This window comes from Lepidochelys kempii, chromosome 1, assembly GCF_965140265.1.
Source record: "Lepidochelys kempii isolate rLepKem1 chromosome 1, rLepKem1.hap2, whole genome shotgun sequence".
Classification (NCBI taxonomy): Eukaryota; Metazoa; Chordata; order Testudines; family Cheloniidae; genus Lepidochelys; species Lepidochelys kempii.
Window position 1 is genome coordinate 346,810,688 of NC_133256.1, and position 21,998 is coordinate 346,832,685.

General features: G+C 44.0%; 1 protein-coding gene across 6 annotated transcripts in view; it reads right to left on the minus strand.

Annotated features, from left to right (window-relative positions):
- AHCYL2 (adenosylhomocysteinase like 2) overlaps nt 1–21,998 on the minus strand; it is a 212,018-nt gene that overhangs the window by 24,237 nt on the left and 165,783 nt on the right. For all 6 annotated transcript variants that reach the window (XM_073328940.1, XM_073328941.1, XM_073328942.1 and 3 more), the window contains 5 exons: nt 13,672–13,815; nt 11,927–12,027; nt 10,143–10,245; nt 8,934–9,028; nt 1,329–1,435 (listed from right to left, as the gene is read on the minus strand). In XM_073328940.1, coding sequence (XP_073185041.1) covers nt 1,329–1,435; nt 8,934–9,028; nt 10,143–10,245; nt 11,927–12,027; nt 13,672–13,815 — 550 coding nt within the window. The remainder of the gene's footprint in view (nt 1–1,328; nt 1,436–8,933; nt 9,029–10,142; nt 10,246–11,926; nt 12,028–13,671; nt 13,816–21,998) is intronic.

Here is a 21,998-nt window from a genome sequence, read left to right on the forward strand (position 1 = left end):
CAATTATGCCTTCTCCAGAAGACTTTCTTCTTGCTCTCTACTGTTTACCACAACCTGGACAACACTTCTGTGCACAGACTGCACAACTGTGTATTTCCTTCATTGCACACTCTGACCCATCTACAAGCCTCAAGTGTTAGCTCCCAGATACAGTGATTTCCCATACCAAATGCTTCAAAAACTAAACGTGTCCATTTGGATGAAAAGTTTTGTGTTCCCTGTGTGCGTCCCATCAGCATCCTTAACTCAGACCTTAGCCACTGAAGCAAGAATGCAGGGAGTTACCCTTAACCTTACTTTGCTCTCTACACATCTGCCTTGCCCATACATCTCTGACTGCCACTGATAGAATACTGTCAAATCAGGTCCTTTTCTTCACCCTGCCTCTGCTGAAATCTTAATCAGGTTTCAGCCAGCACTTCCTATCTCCACAGTTTCAATTCCCTTTTTCACAGCATGCCTAGATCCCTATTCTTCAGCCAGTTTCGAGAGCTGCAGCCATATTATGCTCTCACTGCAAGAAAAAAAAAAGACTGTTGCCCTCATCCTCTGCCACCTTTGCTAGCTTCCCATTCCTCCCTACTGTTCTGACTCACCTTCCCTACCTTGCAATCCATCGCCTCCTCCAACTGAAAACTGACTTGCTGATTTGCTCAAACCACACACTTGCTCAGACCTTCCTTCTGATTTTGTTAATCACTTTCCCACTACTCCTCTGCTTCCATAGGCTGAGGTATGGGTGTCACGCATTTATGCTGACTTGTCTGTCTGGAATTCTCCCCCTCCCTCAAGCTATGGAGTCATTTCCTCCTACAATCTCACTCCTTCCCGTGCACTTCAGTTTGAGATTGACTCTAAGCTTCTCACTTTTGCCAAAGCCAACTACACTTTCCCCTTGCACTGTAACACCAATCCTCACTCCTCTTCTCACCGTCCCTTCCTCTTCACATCCCTGGCAAGGCAGGCACGTATTATTCCCATGTTACAGACGGGAAAAAGAGGTTAGATGTTTTCTCAAGCTCACACAAGAGTCAATGGCAGAATCAGAATGAGAACTCAGAAGTTCCTACCTCCTAGTCTCAGGTTCAGATCATTAGACATTTTCAAGTTTATTTTTAGATGGGGAGAGTAAATGTGACTTTTTATTTTTTAAGAGCTAATCCACACCAACAGGAAACTACTGCAAGGCTGTATTTGTAGGATCAAAGTTCAGGCAACAGGCTGAGATATGGTATGTCACAGCTTCTTGTGAGTGCTGAGTATGTGAGACACACACAGGATCCTTTTCCCAGAGGGCTATGTGCTTGCTGTGGATACAGCTCCATTACCTGTGGACCCCAGTCACACTCTCTTCTACTATCCCCTTGATCTTCTTAAACATGTTGGGGTATTTCTTGTAAATCCAGTGGGTCAGGTCCCCTCCATCATCCAAGATCTGTAATGAGAAAGTTGCACCAAGTCACTGTACTGAAAACCAGCGAGGCCATTGACCTCCTTCGTTAATAACACCACAGGTAAATTATTCACTGAATTCCAGCTTCTGAAGCAAGTCCACATCTTGGTATGATGTAGGCCATAGGGCCGTTGCAACACCCCAGACAAAGCCAAGACAAGGACTATTCAATGGAGCAATGACACTTTGGTTACATTTTTGTTTAATGAGGCTGGAGAGGGACTGCTCAGGCCCTCAGGATTTATCCTCAGATTAGGGACAGCGCAAACAGCAGCAGTGCAAGCTCCAGCAGGAGGGACCATCTCTGGAAGTGACAGGGAAATGTTTGTTGACCATAGCCCAGTCTCTGGCCTTTCTGCTCTGACTGTGAACAGTGAGGCCAACTAATGACAACTGTAATAATAATTTTATATTGGGAAACCCACTGTGTTTCACATAGGCCACTGAACAGTCTTTAGTCAGTAACTTTTGGTCACACCCTACCCAGGCTGGATTTGAATTTGGAACCTAGAAATACCAGGCTTCCTAGCAGCTCACCAATCCCCTGAACCATCCAGTCCCTCCTAATGAACCACTTTACCAAAGGAGATAAAAGCCACATTATAAAAGACATTCCTTATGGAATGTGCTCCTCATGGTGGAATGTTAATAGCCAAACTTATTGCTTTATTAAAACAATTAAAATGAGCAGATCTGCTTATGCTGGTGTGATGCTAAATACAAGTTAAGTGCTCTCTGAAAAATTAATGCCTTACTACGGACCATAATTCAGCCTAGAATCCTAGAAATTAGAGACGGAAAAAGATCTCAAGCTTTCTAATCCAGTGAGCTATGGCTCCCTTGGGGACCCAGAAAGGGTTCACAGGGGAGTGTTTGGGAATTTGTTTTTAATTGATATGCCCATTTTTGTTTTTTTTTTTCTAATTAAGAAACTAATAAAATAAGCTTAACAATCACCTGTTTTACCTATGGGTCTGCATCTTATGCTGCAGCTGCTGTGGTGCTGGCAGCCTCTCTCTGCCCTCCACTCCTACAGGGGGCTTCCAACAGGGAGACTTGCTGCTCTGGGACGCTTTCAGCAGGAAGTCTCCTGTCTGAAAGCCCCCTGCTGGAGAAGAGAGAGAAGGGATACTAAAACAGTGCTGCCTGCGGCACCAGCATCGGCCAACAGAGCAATGGGGCGGGGCAGAGGAAAAGACAGGTGCATTTTACTTTACAATGGGACAGTTTTTACTAAGTGCTAAGTCTACATGTTGCAAACATTGGGCTGAAGATGATGATGATTTTAATGCAGTTAAGCAGAAAAGGAAGAAAAGTAGACAATACGATGATAACTAGAGGATGTTTGGATTTTCATGTCTTGTGTCCAGGGCCAGTTGCCAGAACAAGCTAAGAAGAATCAATATTTTGCACTGCAGCTACATGAATCCACAGACACAGCAAACATGGCTCAGCTTCTGTGTCATGTGAGATTTATCCAAGCAGGTGCAATAGTGGAAGAACTTTTATTTAACAGGCCCATTCTTGTCATTAAAATCTTAGGCTGTGTCCAAACAAATCAAAAATCCATATTTTCAAATGATAGTTTTAAAAATACTGATAAGATTATATAATTAAATAAACTATGTAGTTGAATAAAGATGCAAAACTGTCTAGTGACCAACTTGAAACTAGTGTCTGAACTCTTGTAGCTTCCTGAGTTGGTAAAAAAAAAAAAAAAAAAAATGGTATCTGGTACTGGGGAGCCACTCAATTTTAAAATATCTGTAGAGAAGCCACAGTACTGAAAAGTTTGGAAGCACAGTTCTAATGCACCCATGGCCGGTGTTATATAAACTCAACTTAAGGTAGCACATGAGAATGTAGTTACCAGGCAGTTACTAAGTACATGTAATCAACCATAAAGATGTAGCACAGGCTACAATAAACTAGGGTGAATGTCCAGATACTCCTTGACATTAGTTGATTTTATTTTTAGGGTTTTCTGCGGCATACAATAGCATCTGCAAGATGGATCAAGGCTTTTCAGACAAAAATTTTATCTAACACAATGTGATTATAATCACTGTCTGCTGTCATGACCGGGACATGGGTGTGACCTTGTGGTCAAAGTAGGAGTCAGGCTGTGTCTGACTCCAGGGGATCAGAGTCAGAAATAGGCCAGAGGCGAAACAGAGTCAAGTGTCGGGAGGCAGGCAGGATCAGGTTACCAGGAGACCAGAAGAAGGAGACAAACTTGAGAGCAGAACCACAGATCAATAACCAAAGTCAGGTCAGTACAGGATTCCAGGAAGTGAAGCCAGGTGAGCAGGCAACACAAGGCACACAATCCAGAGCAACATGGATCCCAATTGCACGGACAACTTCCTGTTCCTGTGCTGGGTTAAAATAGGGGCTGTGGACCAATCGGGGCTCCCCCAGTGTTCTGCCAATCATCTCCCAGAACTGTGTCTGAGCTCAGCTCCCATTCTGACAACAGTTAGCAAGTCCCTGTGTGGCAGGCTAGACCCTGCTGGCACCAAAAAGCCCTAAAGACCAGAGTTCAAGACCCATGGTCCCTGATGTGTAGTGACTGGAGGGCCACAGAAAGGATTAGAAAAAGCCACCTAACAGAGATTCTCAAGTGGTAGATCCCTGTCTTTATGGTCCCCTTCCAAATACCCTGGCCCCAATCCCCACTACTTCCAATTACACTCTTTCAGCTAATCCTAACAAGTGCACAAAAAGGATGGAGAGCTCTGCAAGCAATTCTGGGCTTGTATGTTGGGGTGTCTAAGGGATCCAGTATGTTCCATTAGCTCACAGCACCCCTCTACTCTGTGTGCTGAGTGCTCACGTTACATACAGCATGCCAATCACTGTCATCTCTGCATCCCAACAGCCAGGCGATAAAGAGCACTGCAGCACACTGTTACCATAAAATTCTGCTTTGCTTGAGTCTCAAGATATGCAGCTGCACTCAGGTGTCTAGTCCCTTCTGTGATACTCCTGGGGCGAGTATACCTGGCTGGAATATAGAGCCATGACTGTCCTAAAGGATATTCAGGAAAAAGCCTTTTATTTCCAGGTTCATACTGCACAGGATTTCACAAGGTTTCCTCCCCGAACTGGGATCTAATTAAAAGGCTGTGGGGGGGGGGAATCACTACAGACAAAATTTGCACCTCCTTAACTCCTCTGCTCCCCTCAGCTAGCTCCAGGTAGGCAGCTGAAGTGACATCCCCAGCACAGCACATAATGAGTAACACATCAGAGTAGGAGACAGCTGCCAAATCGCAGAAGGAACACAAAGCAGGTTTTAATGAACAGCGGATGATGTGCTGAGGGCCTGAAAGCCTGGCTCCCCACGCCCCCTACTGGTTCTGAGGCGTGCCCAGCTGTTTATTGGTGCTACTCTATACAGAATCAAATAATTGCTATACACTGCTTTGTTCTTTTTAACTCCATTCCAAACACAAAATTCACTCCCAGCTTTTACAGACACAGCACACAATGGAATATCAGAAGAGCACTTGGCAATCTCCATCTAAATTTTCCTTCTGTAATAACATGGCTTGCGGTGTGTGTATTGAACCAGAATGCTGCCATCATTAGTTGTTTATATAGTGATTTAGAAATGCAAAGTGCTGATTATTATTGGAGCCCATGCCCATAATCTCTCTCTCTCTCCTTTGACGATGAGCTCCTCAGTGCAGGGACCAACTGTTCCTTTCTGAATGTTTGGAAAGAGTAGCACATTGTCAGTGCTCCACAAAATATTACATAATAATAATAAACACCATCTCCTTTTCCTCTTCCAAGTGCTTTACAAGAAAACAAACTCCAGTGTGAACAGATATAATCTCCATTCTACATATGGGGAAACCGAGGCACTAAGAGGTTAAATGACTTGCCAAATCCACACAGGGTGGTGGCAATGCAGAGATCAGAACTAAGGAGTTCCTGACTCTCAGACCTGTGCTCAGATTACACCTTTCATTTAAAATCTAGAGATCTAATGGAATGAAGAAATTGACATGAGAGTGAAATATTAGAGATAAGACTCATTCTCCACTCTTGATTCCTTTCAAGCTACTTATATTTCACTTGGAGTACACGCAACTACTGAATCTCTTGGTTTCATCAATCCTCATTTCATTGATAGGGCAGAGAGTCCTCTTGTGAAAATGCATACACAGAGCAGAATTCTGGCTTTTAGCAAGTTTCTCCTTCCTAGGAGAGTATAAGGTAAGAGGACATGAAGGCTCGAGACTGGGTCTCTGGAATGCCTCCACGGATGGCCACCTTCAGACAGCAGAATGTACATAAATTACTCTAAAAGCAAGATCCACCTCATGCTTATTTTCCTGTAGTTTCCTCATACATCTTCTTTATTTTGTTTTATTAGAATCCTTCCTAGTTATCATGTTAGCAAATCAATCTTCACCTGCATGACCACGCCAGGGAGGAGTTTTTCATGCAAATCAACCTTTCTGAGCATTATCCCCATCTTGCCTTTCTGCTACTAATTGCAGTCAACGCCAGACTTTTTGTTAGACCGGAGTGTTCGTATAGCTGCATTGTATCAATCCCCTCCTGATTTTAGTGCACTCAGCGTGGCTCAGAGAACTCTGAGGGGCCAAAACATGGTAACAGAAACATCACTGCATCTTCACTCTTCACTCTCTTCAAAAGGGACATTTATATCCTCTGGCACAGACAATTGCTGGGTCCACTATCCCAGCAGAGATCAAATCCACCCCCTACGTAGAAATACCTTCTCCTTTGATTTGCATTTTATGCCTCCAACAATGCAAACCTGGAATCCTGTTAGTCTCTCATTGCAGCTGCTTGTCAGACTATAAGGTTCTTTTTAAAATAGTAATTCCCAAATCTCCCCCAGATCAATTTGCTGTACCCTATTTCCCCTTCACATGTCTGTCCCCAGATGACTTATTTCACTTTGGTTCATGCACAGAACAGAACTGGTGCACTCTTGACTGGAGATTGTGAACAGCAGTGTCCACGGGTCTATGCTGACACAGGGTAGCATCTCGTGCTCCCATGTGAGGACATATAAGGAGATGCAGCTCCGCTGCAACTCCAATTCCTTTGCAATTGTGAAGCTGAAGACTGCCGCAGAAGGGAAGGAGGATGGGAGATGGAACACCCACAGGGACAAAACATCTCGAAGAACTCAAGTTAATGTGCAGGTAAGTAACCTCTCCTCCTGCACAACATCTGCCCCTAAAGGTGCTCCACCGTAGGAGACTCCCAAGCAGTATCTGAACATGGAGGTGGGTGCTGAGGAGAAATCCAAGACAGTTTGGAGGATGACATCACCAAAGGTAATGTCAGCCCTGGAAGCAGGTAAGATTATGTAGTGCTTGGCATAAGTGTGAATGAAAGGCCATGTTGCAGTCCCATTATGGGATGCGAGGTCTCCCGAGACTCAGCACTATAAGGTGACCTATCACTGTTTCTAGAGTTTGGTGGATGAGAGGGACTTCATCCTTTCAGAGGTCTTGATCTCTGGAACTACCTCTAAGGCTCTGGAAGCCACCGGAGCAGCCTGAGAGACTGAGGGGGGAGGAGAAGAGACGGTGGGGGAGGAGGAAGCAGACCCCATTGGAGCTAGGGAGTGTTCTACTAAGAGAAGCTTCAACCTAGCCTCTCTATCTTTACAAGACCTGCCTTTGAACCCCAGGCAGATTTACGCTTTGACAGGATGTGTCTTGGAGACAACTAGAATGCCTGTCACTGTGGGGAAATGGCAGGTCTGGCAGGACTTGAACTGTGGGGTTTTAGGCATAACACAGGGAAATGCCGAAAGCACTAATGCAAGAAGTTTGTAGGAGGGGACCACCACCCCTTCATGAACAACCTGTGCTAAAACTGAGAAAAAATTAACCAGAAAATAATAACTAACTAAATAAAATAAAAATAAATGATAAAGGGTAAGGCAAGCGGGAAGGTGTAAACAGCGGACACCACAATGGTGCTGTTTCAAGCTGCAGGCGGTTGAGAAGGAACTGGAGTGGCGGGAACTGGGTCTGTACCTCCCTCTATGCTCTCACATGGGAGCACAAAGCTCTGCTTTGCTCGAGTGCAGTAACAGCTATTTACAATTTCCAGTCACGAGTGCATGGGCCCATGCATATCCTATGGTGGAACACCCACAGGGGATATACTTGAAGAAGAATGCTCTGTTGTGTGGACCACATGAAAGAGCTCTGCAGATCCACAATGCCATCCTCACAAAGAGGAATTCTGAGAAGACATCAGACATCCTAACACATTGCACAGAACCAAGAAGCTGAGTCAAACTATCGTAGGACAAACGTGCAGGTGCAGGAAGGGTTTTGATTTCTTGGACACCAACTCAGTGATTGCTGTCACTACTGATGGAAGCTTATTCCCCAACATAAGCCATTTATCATTTCTTTAATTGAATTTTCCATATGCAGATTTATGGCTGAGGGGATGGATTATCTGACTATTCCCCAAACCTTCTAAAGGGGATGGAGAAAATAAAGTGAACACAGGTGTACTTAAAGAAAGAAAACTCTAACACATCCCAAATAATTCAATATGAGCAAACTTAAGCGATACAGATACATCACAAAATCCACCATCCATTAGATTGTGAGCTCCAGAGCCAAGGACCAGTCTCAAATGTTGTAGGAATAAAACATCTGAGAACTGAAAACTATTCCACTTGCCAAGTTCAGGGTTCTGGGATTGCCCTACGCGCAAAGATATCACAAGCCATTAAAGCAAGAAGCTATGCTTCTTACTGTTTTGCAATCTGATACAATGAGCCCAGGCTAGTTGTCAAGGTCTCTGGAGTCCTAACCCTGGCTCTGAAATGGAGGCCTTGTCTAAATGGGAAAGTTGCCGTGGTATAACCTAAGGTGTGAATTTAAGATGATCTAGTTGAACTGGTGCAAACTGCTGTGTGGACGCTTATTTTGCTTTGAGTGGTTTTTTGCAGTTTAGCTTAACTCGATTGGGAACAAGTTTAAAAGTTATACTGAAATAAACTGCTCAAATGGAAATAAGAGCACTTATACAGGACTTCACACCAGTTTAACTACATCGGTTTAAAAACTGACTTAAGTAAAACTGGTGCAACCTTCCTGTATAGACAAGAACTGGACTGGCTCCATGTAAGGTCTCTTGCAAGTGTGTCAACCACCTCCTCCAATTCCCTACTTGTAAGACAGTGATAAGTTAATTCCCTATATTGTGAGGATCAGTTCATAATTCTAATGCACTTTGAAGATAAGTGCTATGTAGGTGGCAAGTAGTATGATTAGCTTTTGATGAAGAAACACAGAACTCTACATTCAAGATTTAATAGGGAACATTTTAATAATTCCAAACCTTCTGTGGACCCTACCCCACCCTTCATCTCTCTAGACTATAGCTGAGACATCAGTCTTAATAACTTGTATTACATGTGCCAGATGTTTTAGTTCCTACCATATTTTAGACCCACCATATTAGGCTGCCATCCTTCGACGTTGACACAGCGATCGATACACCACCAGAAGTCATCTTCAGACTCTCCCTTCCAGGCAAAGACAGGGAACCCTGACAGAGACAGGAAGAAAGTTCCATACTAATGCAACCTATGAAAGTGTCACTTGAGTGGTCCCCTAGCCTGGCAAAGGTGGAATGGTCAAGGTGATGCACTGCTTTCTGTCACCCTGAGAGTGCCCATATTGACAGAATCTGGCTGGAAGGAGCGCTTGCTCTAGCGGAGGTCTGGTTCTTGCCTCTTTTAGTTGCGGAGGTGCTGACATGGTACCATGGGCAGCAGACAGGAATGAGCCTTACTGGAGAGTGACTGTCTTGAAAGGGCTTTTCAAAAAGTCATAAAAGCTAAGCGTTCGGACCCTTCCTTTTCACTGTTGTTCTAGCCAGTCTTCAAATATACCGTCTTGAGGGGGAGGACCCAATTCTTAATTCCTAACTATAGTACAGAAAGCCATTTGCAGGGACAGTAATATTTACAGCATGTGCAATAGTTATTTACATATCAAAAGGTTTTCCCGGTAGCTTTCTTATACAGACTGCAGAGGGGGCTAGCAATAGATGATATCAACTGTTAAGTACATTTACACTCCAGAGAAGCAAAATTTCTGGTTGTGATTTTCAAAGCAGAGCAGGGGATTGAAATGCACGAAAATTACTAGAAGATATGTAGTTCAATCCCCTGCACTGCTTTGAAAATCTTAACCTCTAACGCTAAACAAGCCACATGTCTTGCCAAGGCTGCTTAGGCCAAAGTTTGATTTCCAGTTTCATTCCTTACGCCTCAAATCCACAGAATTTTCTCTGCTTCTGAGAAGCAATATATTTGATTAAATCAGTATGAATGGCTAATACTCACCAGCAACCCTGCAAGAACAAAGCAGGGTGAATAGTCCAGCTTTCTAAGTAACGCTAATCAATAAATGAACATATGCAACCTTGCCTCATAACTTACCAGCCTACACACCTGTGTGAACATACAAGATGGAAGGGAGATGAATGAAGAAACATTGGAAAGATTTCAAGCTACTAAAGGTTTATTTTACACTGAAGGGAAAACTATTTGAAAAAGAACATAGTACACTAGAGCAGTGTCCTCTTTTAAAGTATTAATATTTAAAGGCTGAAAGGAATCTCTCTAAAGCACGCTGAAGAAGGGAAAATCCCTTACCACTTTCAGCCAGGGCAGCAGCCACTTCATTGAGAGTAGAATAGATGTTGCAGGCAGCCCATCGGCATTGAGCACCCAAGGCACCAAGAGTCTCCATTAGCACCTGGATCAAAGAAAACAAGAACAGCCGTATTGGGTCAGACCAATAGTCCATCTAGCCCAGTATCCTGTCTTCTGACAGCGGCCAACGCCAGATACTTCAAAGGAAATGAACAGAACTGGGCAATTACCATGTGATCCGTCCCCTGTCATCCAGTCCCAGCCTCAGAAGGTAATGAGTGATGTTGTTTTCACATGAATTGCACTGAATTAGGAGGCCTTTGTGCAAATATACTTTTACATGAAGCCAGATATCAAGCTCTGTAATTACTGTGAAACAGATTTAAATGGGCTCACTGTAGTTTCTTTAAACATCGAGATTTACATGAAGCCAGATATCAAGCTCCGTAATTACTGTGAAACAGATTTAAATGGGCTCACTGTAGTTTCTTTAAACATCGAGAGCTTGTCTACACTGTGCATTAGTCCTCCTCAGAGGAGTGTAAATTCCAGTGCTCACTATTGTGTTGTGCTAACTGGCTCACTTAATCCCTTGCTGGCATGCACTAAGAGCCCCCTCGTGTGCACTACTGAACTTTAGTGCATGCCAGCAGTGGCCACCTGGGCCAGTTAGTGCACAGCATGCCAGTGCACCCTGGCATTTAGTGCGGGCTAATGCAGCGCTGTGTAGACAAGCCCTGACAGAGCAGTCAGTGCTATATGAAACAGAGACAGACAGACTGTGCATCAGAGAGCCTATCATTTAAAACAAATGAATACAAAAATAAAATAGTAATTCCAATGCGCCTAGTCCATTTCATCCAGATATAGCAAAGCCCCAAATCCCAATCCCCTGCTCTAGTCATTAGAGCTCATTCCCTTCTAGTGCTCGGAAAATTCAAAAATCCAAGAGTCCTGAATCACACAGTACCTTCACCTTTACCTTCACAATCACTAGATCCCACTTCCCTCTTGTTTTATTCTAAGATTTGTGGGGGGTTTTCTTAATCATCATTACTCACGGCTATGACTCACAGACACACACATGCACTGCTCACATCTTAAAAGATGAGATACAGATAGACACACATCCTTATTAAATAGACCTTTACAGAAGTCAGCAAGTCTCCTTTTTAAAAAGCGATTTTGGTGAAATGTGCTGGATTGACATCTCTGGAGACTGAAGTCTTCTTTGTCCCCAAGAGCAGCTGCAGCACAGACAAAGAGAGTGCAAGATTCCCTGACACTGCCCTGCCAATGTGCTCCTGCCCCGGAAGGACAGAGAACAGGTTTCAGTCTTCGTGGCCTATCCATTCTTTGGCCTCCCTGCTGAGACTGCCAACAAGGGTATGAATTAGTGCCAATTGCGTTGGTGTTTTTTGGGCTGTGGACTGCCATTGTTTGGGAACTGGACTGAGACCCACTAACCTGTCTCACACCGGTCACTGAACAGCCAACAGTAAGTAGCATTACAGTCATTACCGTCCTGGGCCAGACTCAGACAGGGGACCTATCAGTCACTGGCAGCATATCCCTTCAGCTATCCCAAGTCATCCAATCTCTGGGAAATCTATTTTTCTCCAAACATGGCATTATGTAACGATGCCTATTTCAGGGAGACTATTTCCTAGGAGCACATGCTTTGTATACCAATGGAGTCACCCTACAGTGGAATTTAAAGAGGCTTCTTGCTGAAATGCCCACTGCAAAGGGAAAAGAACTGAATAAATAAAACAGGGCCTTACGGCAGTCTGTGCAGTTATGTGCGTGCAGCCCACAATCTTGGCCCCAGCCAATGGCTTTTCTCCCTGAGCACGCTTTCTTAAAGCCATAAGTGCAGGCATCTCTGGAAGGAAAGAAAAATCCGTCATTAAAAAGCAAAGAAGAGTCAGCACAAAGAAGCAGACATCCAGCGCCGCTGCCCTACTTTAGCATTTAAGATCTACGGTAATAAATCTGTGCAGTACTGCCAACCCCAAACCCTCAAAAGCCTGGAGTCAGGCCCCCCAAATCATGACATTGGCTTAAAAATATTAAGATTTTTAAAAAAAATAATTTGTTTTAGATTCTTTTTACTTGCCTTCTGTTGTTTAAGTGTTTAGGGTGCAGCCTAGTCATGGTTTCAAGCTTTTCTCTGCAGCCAGAACAGCTAGAAACATACTGCACCCTCCCCAATGGAAGCTGAAATTTTCACATAATCACTTGTCTAAATGAGTTGGGGCTTGAAGAAAATCAAATATCACGAGACTCATGGTAAAATCCAATAGTTGGCACTACTACTGTTATGGCTGTGTAAGAATTTCAGTCCCTGTCTAGAGAGCTGAGACTTGGATAAGCCCACTCTTTTTGTGACTACTCTCATCCTTGTGAACAATCTAATAATTGGATTTGGTCCCCTTTCACAAGTTGTCTGAACTAATCAGCATTTTTACAACTTTGCCTATTATTTGTGAAGTATTTGATAACCATTATCTTCTGTTTGTAATAATGGGTCTTTAAAAATTCAATAATTTCTCTATTGTGGGTCACTGAAATCACAGGATATGTTTTTTCTGTTCTATGATAGGCTAACCTAACTGTTATTAGCAGGAACAGTGCCAGAAGAAATCAGTGGGACACTGAACCTCCCAAGGAAAGGATGGGGAGCACTTTAAGAAGACGCACAGAGAGGAGATAAGGTAGCCTAAGAAATTTTAGGACACAAATATTTCCCTATTTTGTGTTAGCTACTGGAGCCTCTTGCCTTTTACACCTGGTTGGAAGTGTATCACGTAGCTCTGTTGTAATAGGGCAAAGAGAAGTTTCAGGTCATCTACTTGAACCCGTAAGTATAAAATGTTATGAGTAGAGCTGGTCAAAAAATGGACTTATTCTCTGCTCCATGGAAAATTTCAACAAATATGAAAAAATAGTTTGTCAAAATTTTCCCATGGAAAAATTAGACTTTTCAGGGAAAAAATATTTTGTCCAAAAACTGAAATATTTTAATTCAGAAACATTTCTGTGGTGTCACATGCTCTTATTCTCTGGGGTTCCTGGTCAGACTCCATTTCCCCATCATGCACCATGGTCTCCCTTTATGATGAGGAGAGGTAGTTGCATCAAGGGTGTATTGTGAGAGGTATAGTCTGGCTGGGGAAGCTGGCCCATAGTGGAGGATAAAGACATGAGGAAACACAATTGCATCTCCAATGAGGCACCAAGATGGAAAATCCAAACTGAAATATTTCTGTTTTTCACTGAAATATTTTGTGTTTAGAGCATTTTTTCTTTTTGACGAAAGATCAAAATGTTTTTCAGAAAATGGGCACTTCTCTGGGAAAGGTTCCTTTAGTCAAAAACCCAATTTGCTGCTGAAAAACAGTTTCAATAAGCCCTTGCTATAAGCTCTGCAGGATGGGAAAGTATGAGGTACTCCGGATTTGAAGCTGTTCAGGTGAGAAGTCCAGATCACAACAGCATCAAACTTGAGGAGCCTGCCTCCTTTTACCTTGTTCAGCAATTTCAATCTCTCGGCGCCCAAACTCTGCCTGCTTTATGTTTTTCACACAGAAATCACTGCTGCCTTTGGAGTTCTTCTGTTGCTTGTCCCTAGGGGAGGTCTCATCATCAGAGCTGTCGGTATATGAGGCAGCTGGAGAATGAGAGAATGAGGACACATCAGGCAGAATAAAATATCCCCGACCCCACCAACAAGCAAAAGAAGGGAATTTGTGGTGTGGAAGAAGTCAGACAATCTGCAATGGAAAGGGGGACACAGGTTCAAGTTACAGTAAATGTCCAAATACCTGGTCACTTGAGGGTAAAAATACTTCGCAATTATGCATCGCTCACAGACATGCCCTACAATTTGTGTTCTTTCCAGTTTTGAGTTGATCAGCTAAATAGCCCAGATGCGTTTCTCTTGGGCAACAAGAGCATCTTTCTTCAACTTAGACTTCCCCTTCTGCTTCTACTGTCCACAACCTCAGGATCAATCTTCACCCGGAATTGCGCCCCCCTCCTCCCCCAGCCCCAGACCACAATTCCCATCACTACTTCAGCAACAGCTTCTCCTTGACTGTGCCAGTCTCTATTCATGTCTTCATCTCCTCTCACCTTGTCTACTGCAACTCTTGTCTATGGCCTCTCCAAGTTCCATCTCTCTACATTCTCCACCCACTTAGTCACTGGCCCCTCAGACTGCCTACAAGCCTGCCTATTATGTAGAGAGCTGTACACTAGGAACTGGACACAGACCCGATCTTATTACACGTTAGTCACCAAATAGTAGTTTGATAGTAAAAGCGCCGAGTCATGACTCATTTAAGGTGCCTACGTACAGTCCCTGGACTCACTTAGTTTGTAAGGCCTGGTCTACACTATGAAGTTAGGTCGATATAAATTTCCTTGTGTTGACCTATTTATGCTGGTATCTACACTCAAATTAATCTCCCTCCAACATAAGCGCCCGATTACAGTGACACAGTAAAACCACCTCCCCAAATGCCATTGAGCAATGGTCAATCTACTGAGATTGACAGAGTGTGAGTGCAAACATTGTGTGACCTGTATCAACCCTAACAGTTCTCCATGTCACATTCCCTGCAACAGTGATTGTTTTGGTCTCAATTGTGAACTGCATTGCTCAGGGTCATGCAGACCAAAAGCAAACCCCCGTCCCCCAAAAACCAGCCTGCATATTTTTGAAATGCCTTTTCCTGATTCCTTACCGTGGCAAGCACACCTAACAGCTCTCTCGTTGTGTGCAACGGCCCAATTGACCATGCCGGCTCCACACACACTAGATGCACTTCTGCCTGGATAGACAGGAAGTACTGGATCTCCTGGGCCTGTGGTGAGAAGATGCTGTGCAAACACAGCTACGGACCAGCCACAGAAACTGATATCTACAAAAAGATTGCACCGGAGATGCAGGCAAAGGGTACAACAGGGATCAGCAGCAATGACAGGTGAAAGCAAAGGAACTGTGCCAGCATACCACAAGGCCAGGGAGACCAACAATCATTTTGGTGTTGAGCTGCAGACCGGCCACTTTTGCAACAAGCTGCATGCCATATTTGGTGAAGACCCCATCAGCACCCCACAAACCATTGTGGATACCTTGGAAGAGCCCAAGTCAGAGACTCCTGCTGTGAAGAGTGAGAAGGAGGAAGAGGGGAGAGAATTCCCCACAGTCTAGCCAGTCCAGCCTGCCGAGCCTGGACAAACCCGATGAAGGGGAAGGGACCTCTGTGTGCAGGCATTTTCCCTTACAGTGCTTAAATTTAAAGATGGCACCTGGTCACCTGGCATTGAAGCAGCATGTTGGAACTCCCTCTCCTCTTTCCATAGCTCAATGAATATTGCTATGCTACTTATACTGTATAAGAAATAAGTATTATTATATAGAGTGACCCTCTTGTGTTTCTGGCACTCAGAGGCACTCTTTATGATGCACAGGGCAAGGATCATAGACTGGAGTGTTGCCAGTGTTGTTCAGTCTATACAGGCCTTATGTCTCAGGCATGAAGAGACCATGAGTCTTGCCTCAGGTTAATCCTGATGGATAAAGCACTGAGGGCTTCAAGGATGAATATGGAGTCAGAATTGGTATCTGGTCCTTCCTGCCATTCCTGAATGCAGGAGAAGACAAAAATCCAGTGCCAAGGAATGCTCAGTGCTGACAAGGTCTGGACACTCAGGTGGGCTGCATGGTACCCCAGGTTTCTGAGGGCCAAGAGACAGAGGAAGAAAGATGACGCATGTCTTTCCCCTCATTCTCACTCTCAGAGGTCTAACGGGGATAGAAGAGGATCACTGGTGCAAGAGGTGATGGAGATCAGAAACATCCGGTGCCTAAGAGATTCAGTTCCCCAGTGCCGAGGAACAAATCTTTGTCCCCAGTGACAGAATTCAAGACAGTGTGGAAATCATCATGGCTGGGGCCAATGACACACAAACCTTTGGGCGGGTAGCTAATATTTTGAGCCCAGTTCCTTGTTTGGCATCTAAGAGATTTATTGAGGACAACCCAGCTGGATCATCCCATCAAGGACAGATTTCTTTGATGACTCAGTAGGAGTCCCCCCACCCCATCCCAATTGCTAAGGCAAAACACGGGGTTCCACTAGCATCGAAGACTAAGATCTCTGATCCCTCAGAGCTGACCTTGCTGTCATATGAGGTGAAGTTTGAAAGCTGTGCCAAGAGCTCTCTGTTTCCCAAGCCTTACCCCGAATTCTTCTTGATTCCAACCTCGATGACAATTGTCTAAATACCTGGGTCGGTTCATCATAATTATCTGAGGGGACCCTTTGTATCATCTTATCGTTATGGAACGAGTTCCCTTGCAGGATGCCAGGCTCCTTGAGCCCCTCAGCCCTAGGATCAACCGTCAAAGCGACATTCAGGGACCGGAAACCAAATGGAAGCCATCACCAACACATTCCATTCCAAAGACAAAGCATCTGGAACCTAGAACGATGGAACCTCCCCGCCTCATCTGCTCTATTCATAGCTAATACAGAGTTCTCTGCTGGTAAGAATGTCTTGGAGGGTATGTCTACACTGCAATAAAAGACCTGCAGCAAGGCCATAATTGGCCTGGGCTCACAGGGCTCGGGGCTAAAAATTGCAGTGTAGATGCTCCGGCTCAGACTGGAGCCTAGCCTCTGAGACCCCGTGAATGGGTGGTTCTCAGAGCCTGGGCTTCAGCCCGAGCCCAAATGTCTACACTGCAATTTTTAGCCCAGTGAGCCTGAGTCAATTGACCCGGGCTCTGAGACTCAGTGCCACGGATATTTTATTGCAATGTAGACATATCTGATATGGACTTCTCAAGAACCTGATCCACACTGTTTGCCCTCCTCCCCTGATGGAATTCTCTACAGTTTCCCTCCAAAGAAATTTAAATCCTTTCAAGATCTTTTGACAAGAATTGCAGGCACACTGGGCCACTGCCATAACCACCAGAAGGGCAGCATGGCTAAAGTGCTCTTGTCCCTCCACACAAATAACCCAGGGGGGAAGATCTTCCCTTTGAACGTTGGGAGCTTTTTAGTGCCTGCAAGAATGAGAGCTTACAGAAAGTGAAAGATTCAAGGTTCACTTTGAAGACTCTAGGAATATATAAACCCTCCTTCAGAAGGAAGACTCCCTTTAGATACCACAAACAATATCTGTTGACTTCTCCGGACTGTCAAGAGGAAACCACACCAACGGTCTTCCTCTCTTCTGGCAAACACAGATCTCAGTCTTATTGTCAGACGCATGTGTCTTCATGCTGTGTTTCAAGCCCTCCTTCAAACACCAAGTAAAAGTTTTGGAAGTATACTTGAGAGCCTGAGACCAGACAACCTGGATGTACTAGACATCAACCTTGTCTCCACCTCGCTTCAGAGGCCACCTGTTCCCTGTTTTTGAAAACATAGAATAAAATTATCACAGACAAGTGGGTGTTGGAAAACTCTTGGAGTGGCTACACCATACAATTGCACTCCATAGTTCCAAATTATTCACTTTTTCCATCCCTCTTGAGGGACTGTTCTCGCAAAAAAACCCTATCAGAAACGAGAATTCTGCTCTGTTGCAGATTAGTGCAACCGACACACTTCCCAATCAATACCGGTGGAAAGTGGTTATTCCTGTTCTTTTCTTATTCCAACTAGACCTGGAGGGCTCCTTTCTATTATGGCTTTTAGGGCATTCACTCAATACTTTAAGTTTTGGATTATGATTGTAGTCTCCATTACTTCCTCTTTAAATCTACAAGATTGGTTTGTAGCTCTCAGCTTCAAAGACACTTATTTCTATAGATCCATCAGACCGTCACACAGGAAGTATAACTGTTTCTGAATCAATAAGGTTTGCTATCCATATGGAGTTCTACTTTTTGGCCTATGTACTGCTCAGCTGGTATCTACCAACTGCCTTGCACCAGGCTGTACAGCAGCACAGCTAAGACATCAATGTGACAGTGTATTTCTATACCTGGACAGCTAATAAAGGCATTGTCACTATAAGAAGTTCAAGACCCCTTTCAAAAAACATACTCTCGATTCAGTCCCTGGGCCTCAGGATAAATCAGGAAAAGTTATTTTATTCCCATCTACAGGATCACATTCACGGACGCAGACACACACTCCACAACTACAAGGATTTACCTGACACCACAAGGCTTCAGGAGATACTCAGGACCAGAAAACTGTTACACGCTCCATCCCAGCATCAAGCCAGAACAATTGTACAATTGCTAGGATTGATGGCATCATGTATTCTGATTATTTCCTTTGCCAGATTAAAAATGAGACCTCTAAAAACCTAAAGAACATGGACTTGAGAAAAACAAACCACCTACGTTCAAGGGCTCTTTCAAGCCTCCAACTCCCGCTCCAGTTATCAGCAAAACAAGAAAGCAGACTGCACATACATATGCCAGAACTCAGAACAATCAGACTAACATAAAAGAAATTCCTCCCACATATACAAATACATTACTACAAAAAAACATAATAAACCACTCTTCTATGTCCAGAGGATTGTATTCACCAACACATCACATCACCAACTATTCAGCTCCCAGACAAGGAGAATACCTGGGCAGACCAACTCAGCAGAACAAGCAACATGACACACAAATAATCCCTAAAGACACACTACAGGCTTGTCCACACGATAGCTTAGTGTGTGGCAAACTAGGGCACTGTATGCTCACACCCTGGCTTGCTGTGCATTAAGGGTATGTCCACCTTGCAATTAAACACCCACTGCTGTCCCATGTCAGTTGATTAGGGTTATGGGGCTGTAAAACTGTGGTATAGACATTCAGGCTCAGGCTCGGGCTCAAGCTCTAGAACCCTATGGGTATGTCTACACTACCCGCTGGATCGACGGGCAGCGATTGATCCAGCGGGGGTTGATTTATCATGTCTAATCTGACGTAATAAATCGACCGCCGAGCCCTCTCCTGTCGACTCCTGTATTCCATCTCCGCGAGAGTCGCAGGCAGAGTCAACGGGGGAGCGGCAGCAGTCGACTCACCGCAGTGAAGACACTACGGTGAGTAGATCTAAGTACGTTGACTTCAGCTACGTTATTCACGTAGATGAAGTTGCGTAATTTAGATCAACTCCCCCCCGCACAGTGTAGACCAGGGCTTAGTCTTCAAGACTTGTTCACTATTTCCTCATACCCCAATCTGTGGAACATGACAAACATCTTGTTGCAGCACAAGAGAATTGCAAATAAGCAGAATAGCGCTCCTGAGGAGGAACAAGTTGCAGTTCCCTGACAGTTATCTTCTCCCTGAATTAAAGCCATCAGTTTCTGCATGCCTTTTCCCCAATCCCCTTGATTCAAGTGTTATTGGAAAGATAAAAGACAAGGCACATGGTTCTACTGATAACATCAAACAGGACCAGATAGTTTGGGAATTCAGTGGAGTTGAGCCACCATTTTCTCTTCCACTGGTTCTGGATCTTTTAGCATAACTGAGGTCTCATGCTTCACCCAGATCAAAAATCTCAGCAATTGGAGTTTTCATCAAACTTCCGTGAAAACATTTATCTTTCTTCCAAGGAGTCTCACAGTTGTTAGTGCAAAGCCTTCAACTAGTATGTAGCCAAGTAGAAAGAGTCTCAGTTTTGGTGACCATCATAATATAACTGAATCTGCACCAGCGTTTCCCACGAGTGGGGATCTGTACTGATAAAAGGAGAAAGAGGAATTACCTAAACTGAAAGTTGAGATCCACATTCCATACCCACACTATTCTGATCTTAGATGGTCTGAGGAGGAACTTAGGTGACACAGGGGGTCCACTCCCCCTTATGCAGCCTCTCATGGAGTATCCCATGTCTCAAAGCATGTGTGCTGTGTCCTTCCAGTAGTCAGAACTTTCCAGAGGGATCCAAGCTTCAACGGAATGCTTGGTTATATCCCAAGAGAATATGGGAATTAGTTACTGATAAGCTACTCAAAGGAGTCAAGTTATAGGGATACAAACTCCTCTTTCCAGCGCTCCCACAGCCTTTCATTAGCATTTAGGTGTCAGTAAATCTCAACCAAGCAGTTAAAACCCTCCGTTCTGTACTGCCAGTATGCATATGGTCTTTTACAGAGCACCCAGTGTGCTTGTAATTGACTTTTCTAGCCTCCCGCAGGCACTTTAGAACACCCCCAGGGGAAAAAGCTTAGTGCTGGTGCTGTCTGCGTGCCAGGCTCCCCAAGACCTGCTTGTGCCTAATCTGCTTATTAAGAATTATACATTACTGAAATTTCTCTGCAAAGGATCTGTCCCCTGCAAGGGTGTGAAAGGCAAGTCTGACCCTGCAAACAGCCCATCGATGGCAAAACACATTCAAGGAGGTGAAGAACTTGAAGCCTATTTTTAATAAAGAAAGCAAGTTATACAATATTGAACACTGGGATCAAAAATTTCAGAAGGATTAACTAGTTAATGCAGGATTATTTTCCTGAAAACAGCTAATCTGTGCAAAGGGTTTTTAAAACCGTATCTTGGTGTTACTCCTTGGGCTGAATGTACTTTTTGTAACCAAGCCTGAAAAACATAGGTAGTAACCAGATTTTCATACATGCTGCGTTCTTTCCTGTTAACAGCCACAGAGGAAGTTATGCTATGTGTGAGCCCTACTATCCTGTGGCACTTGACAAAATTACTGAGGTCAGGATCTCCCCAATACACATATTTTGGAAAGATACTAGAAGTCTGCAGGATTTATCTCCTAAATTTAATTTAAAGTTTAGGTCAGGACCCCCATTTAGCAATTTACAAGTAAGCAAAACAAAGCTAAGTGATGTCAAAGAAATGGCAGTTGCCAGGCAGTGTTATCCAGTGGCCAAGAAAGGGGAAAACAGCTGCAAACTAGAACCCAACTGGCAGGAACCAGAGGGGGATCGGAACTTTCCCAAACTTCAAGGATGCTCAGATTTAGGGTTTGGATCCAGGAAAATCTGATTTCTGATACCACCAGACTCTTTTTAAACAGTGATAAAAAGAGGAACTAGGGTACATTCCAAAAAAGGGCACTTCCCCCACTAACCAATTAATCCTCCCTATGACCTGCACCTCCTAAAGATGGCTATTACAAGCTAATAGAAAATGTACCTTGGTCCTTTTCCGTTTGACCCCACTAAAGTTATGAAACAGCGTGAGAAAGAAATCAATCTCCTTTAACGAAAGATATTATTAACTTAATCTCATTTCAATAACCAATTTATGTGTGTAGCGTGAACAACAATACTTAGCACTTAAGCGCTTCAAAGCGCTGGACAAATATTAACTAACTAATCCTCATAACACCACTGCAAGGCAGGTAAGGGTTAGCCTGATTTTACAGAAGGGGGAAAACAGACACTGGAGATTAAATGATTTGCCAAAGGCCAAGCCACTTAGTCACTGGCGGAGACATGCAGACCACTAGGCTGTGCTGCGTTGCTACTGTGACTAATGCCAGGTCATACAGTTGCAAATAGCTGCCTTTCCCCCTCTTGCTGTGACAGCTAGCTGGGGAGACTGGCCGTGAAACTGTACTGTGAGCCTTTTGGCATACCTACAAGACACACAAGATGACTACCACAAGTATAAATACAGCCGCAACACTGAAAGCATTGCATGGGCCAAAAACTGTCTGAATTTTCTTTCAGTGAAATACAGGGATTGGATTTTTATATAAGTAGGCTTCGAAGTATTAGGTTTTTATTGGTAAATGTCAATTTCACTGTACACACACAAACCGATAAAAATATTTCAATAGATGATCATCTAAATTTCAAGATAGTCGAAGAAAGAAAAATGCTGCTGAGACTTAGAGTATG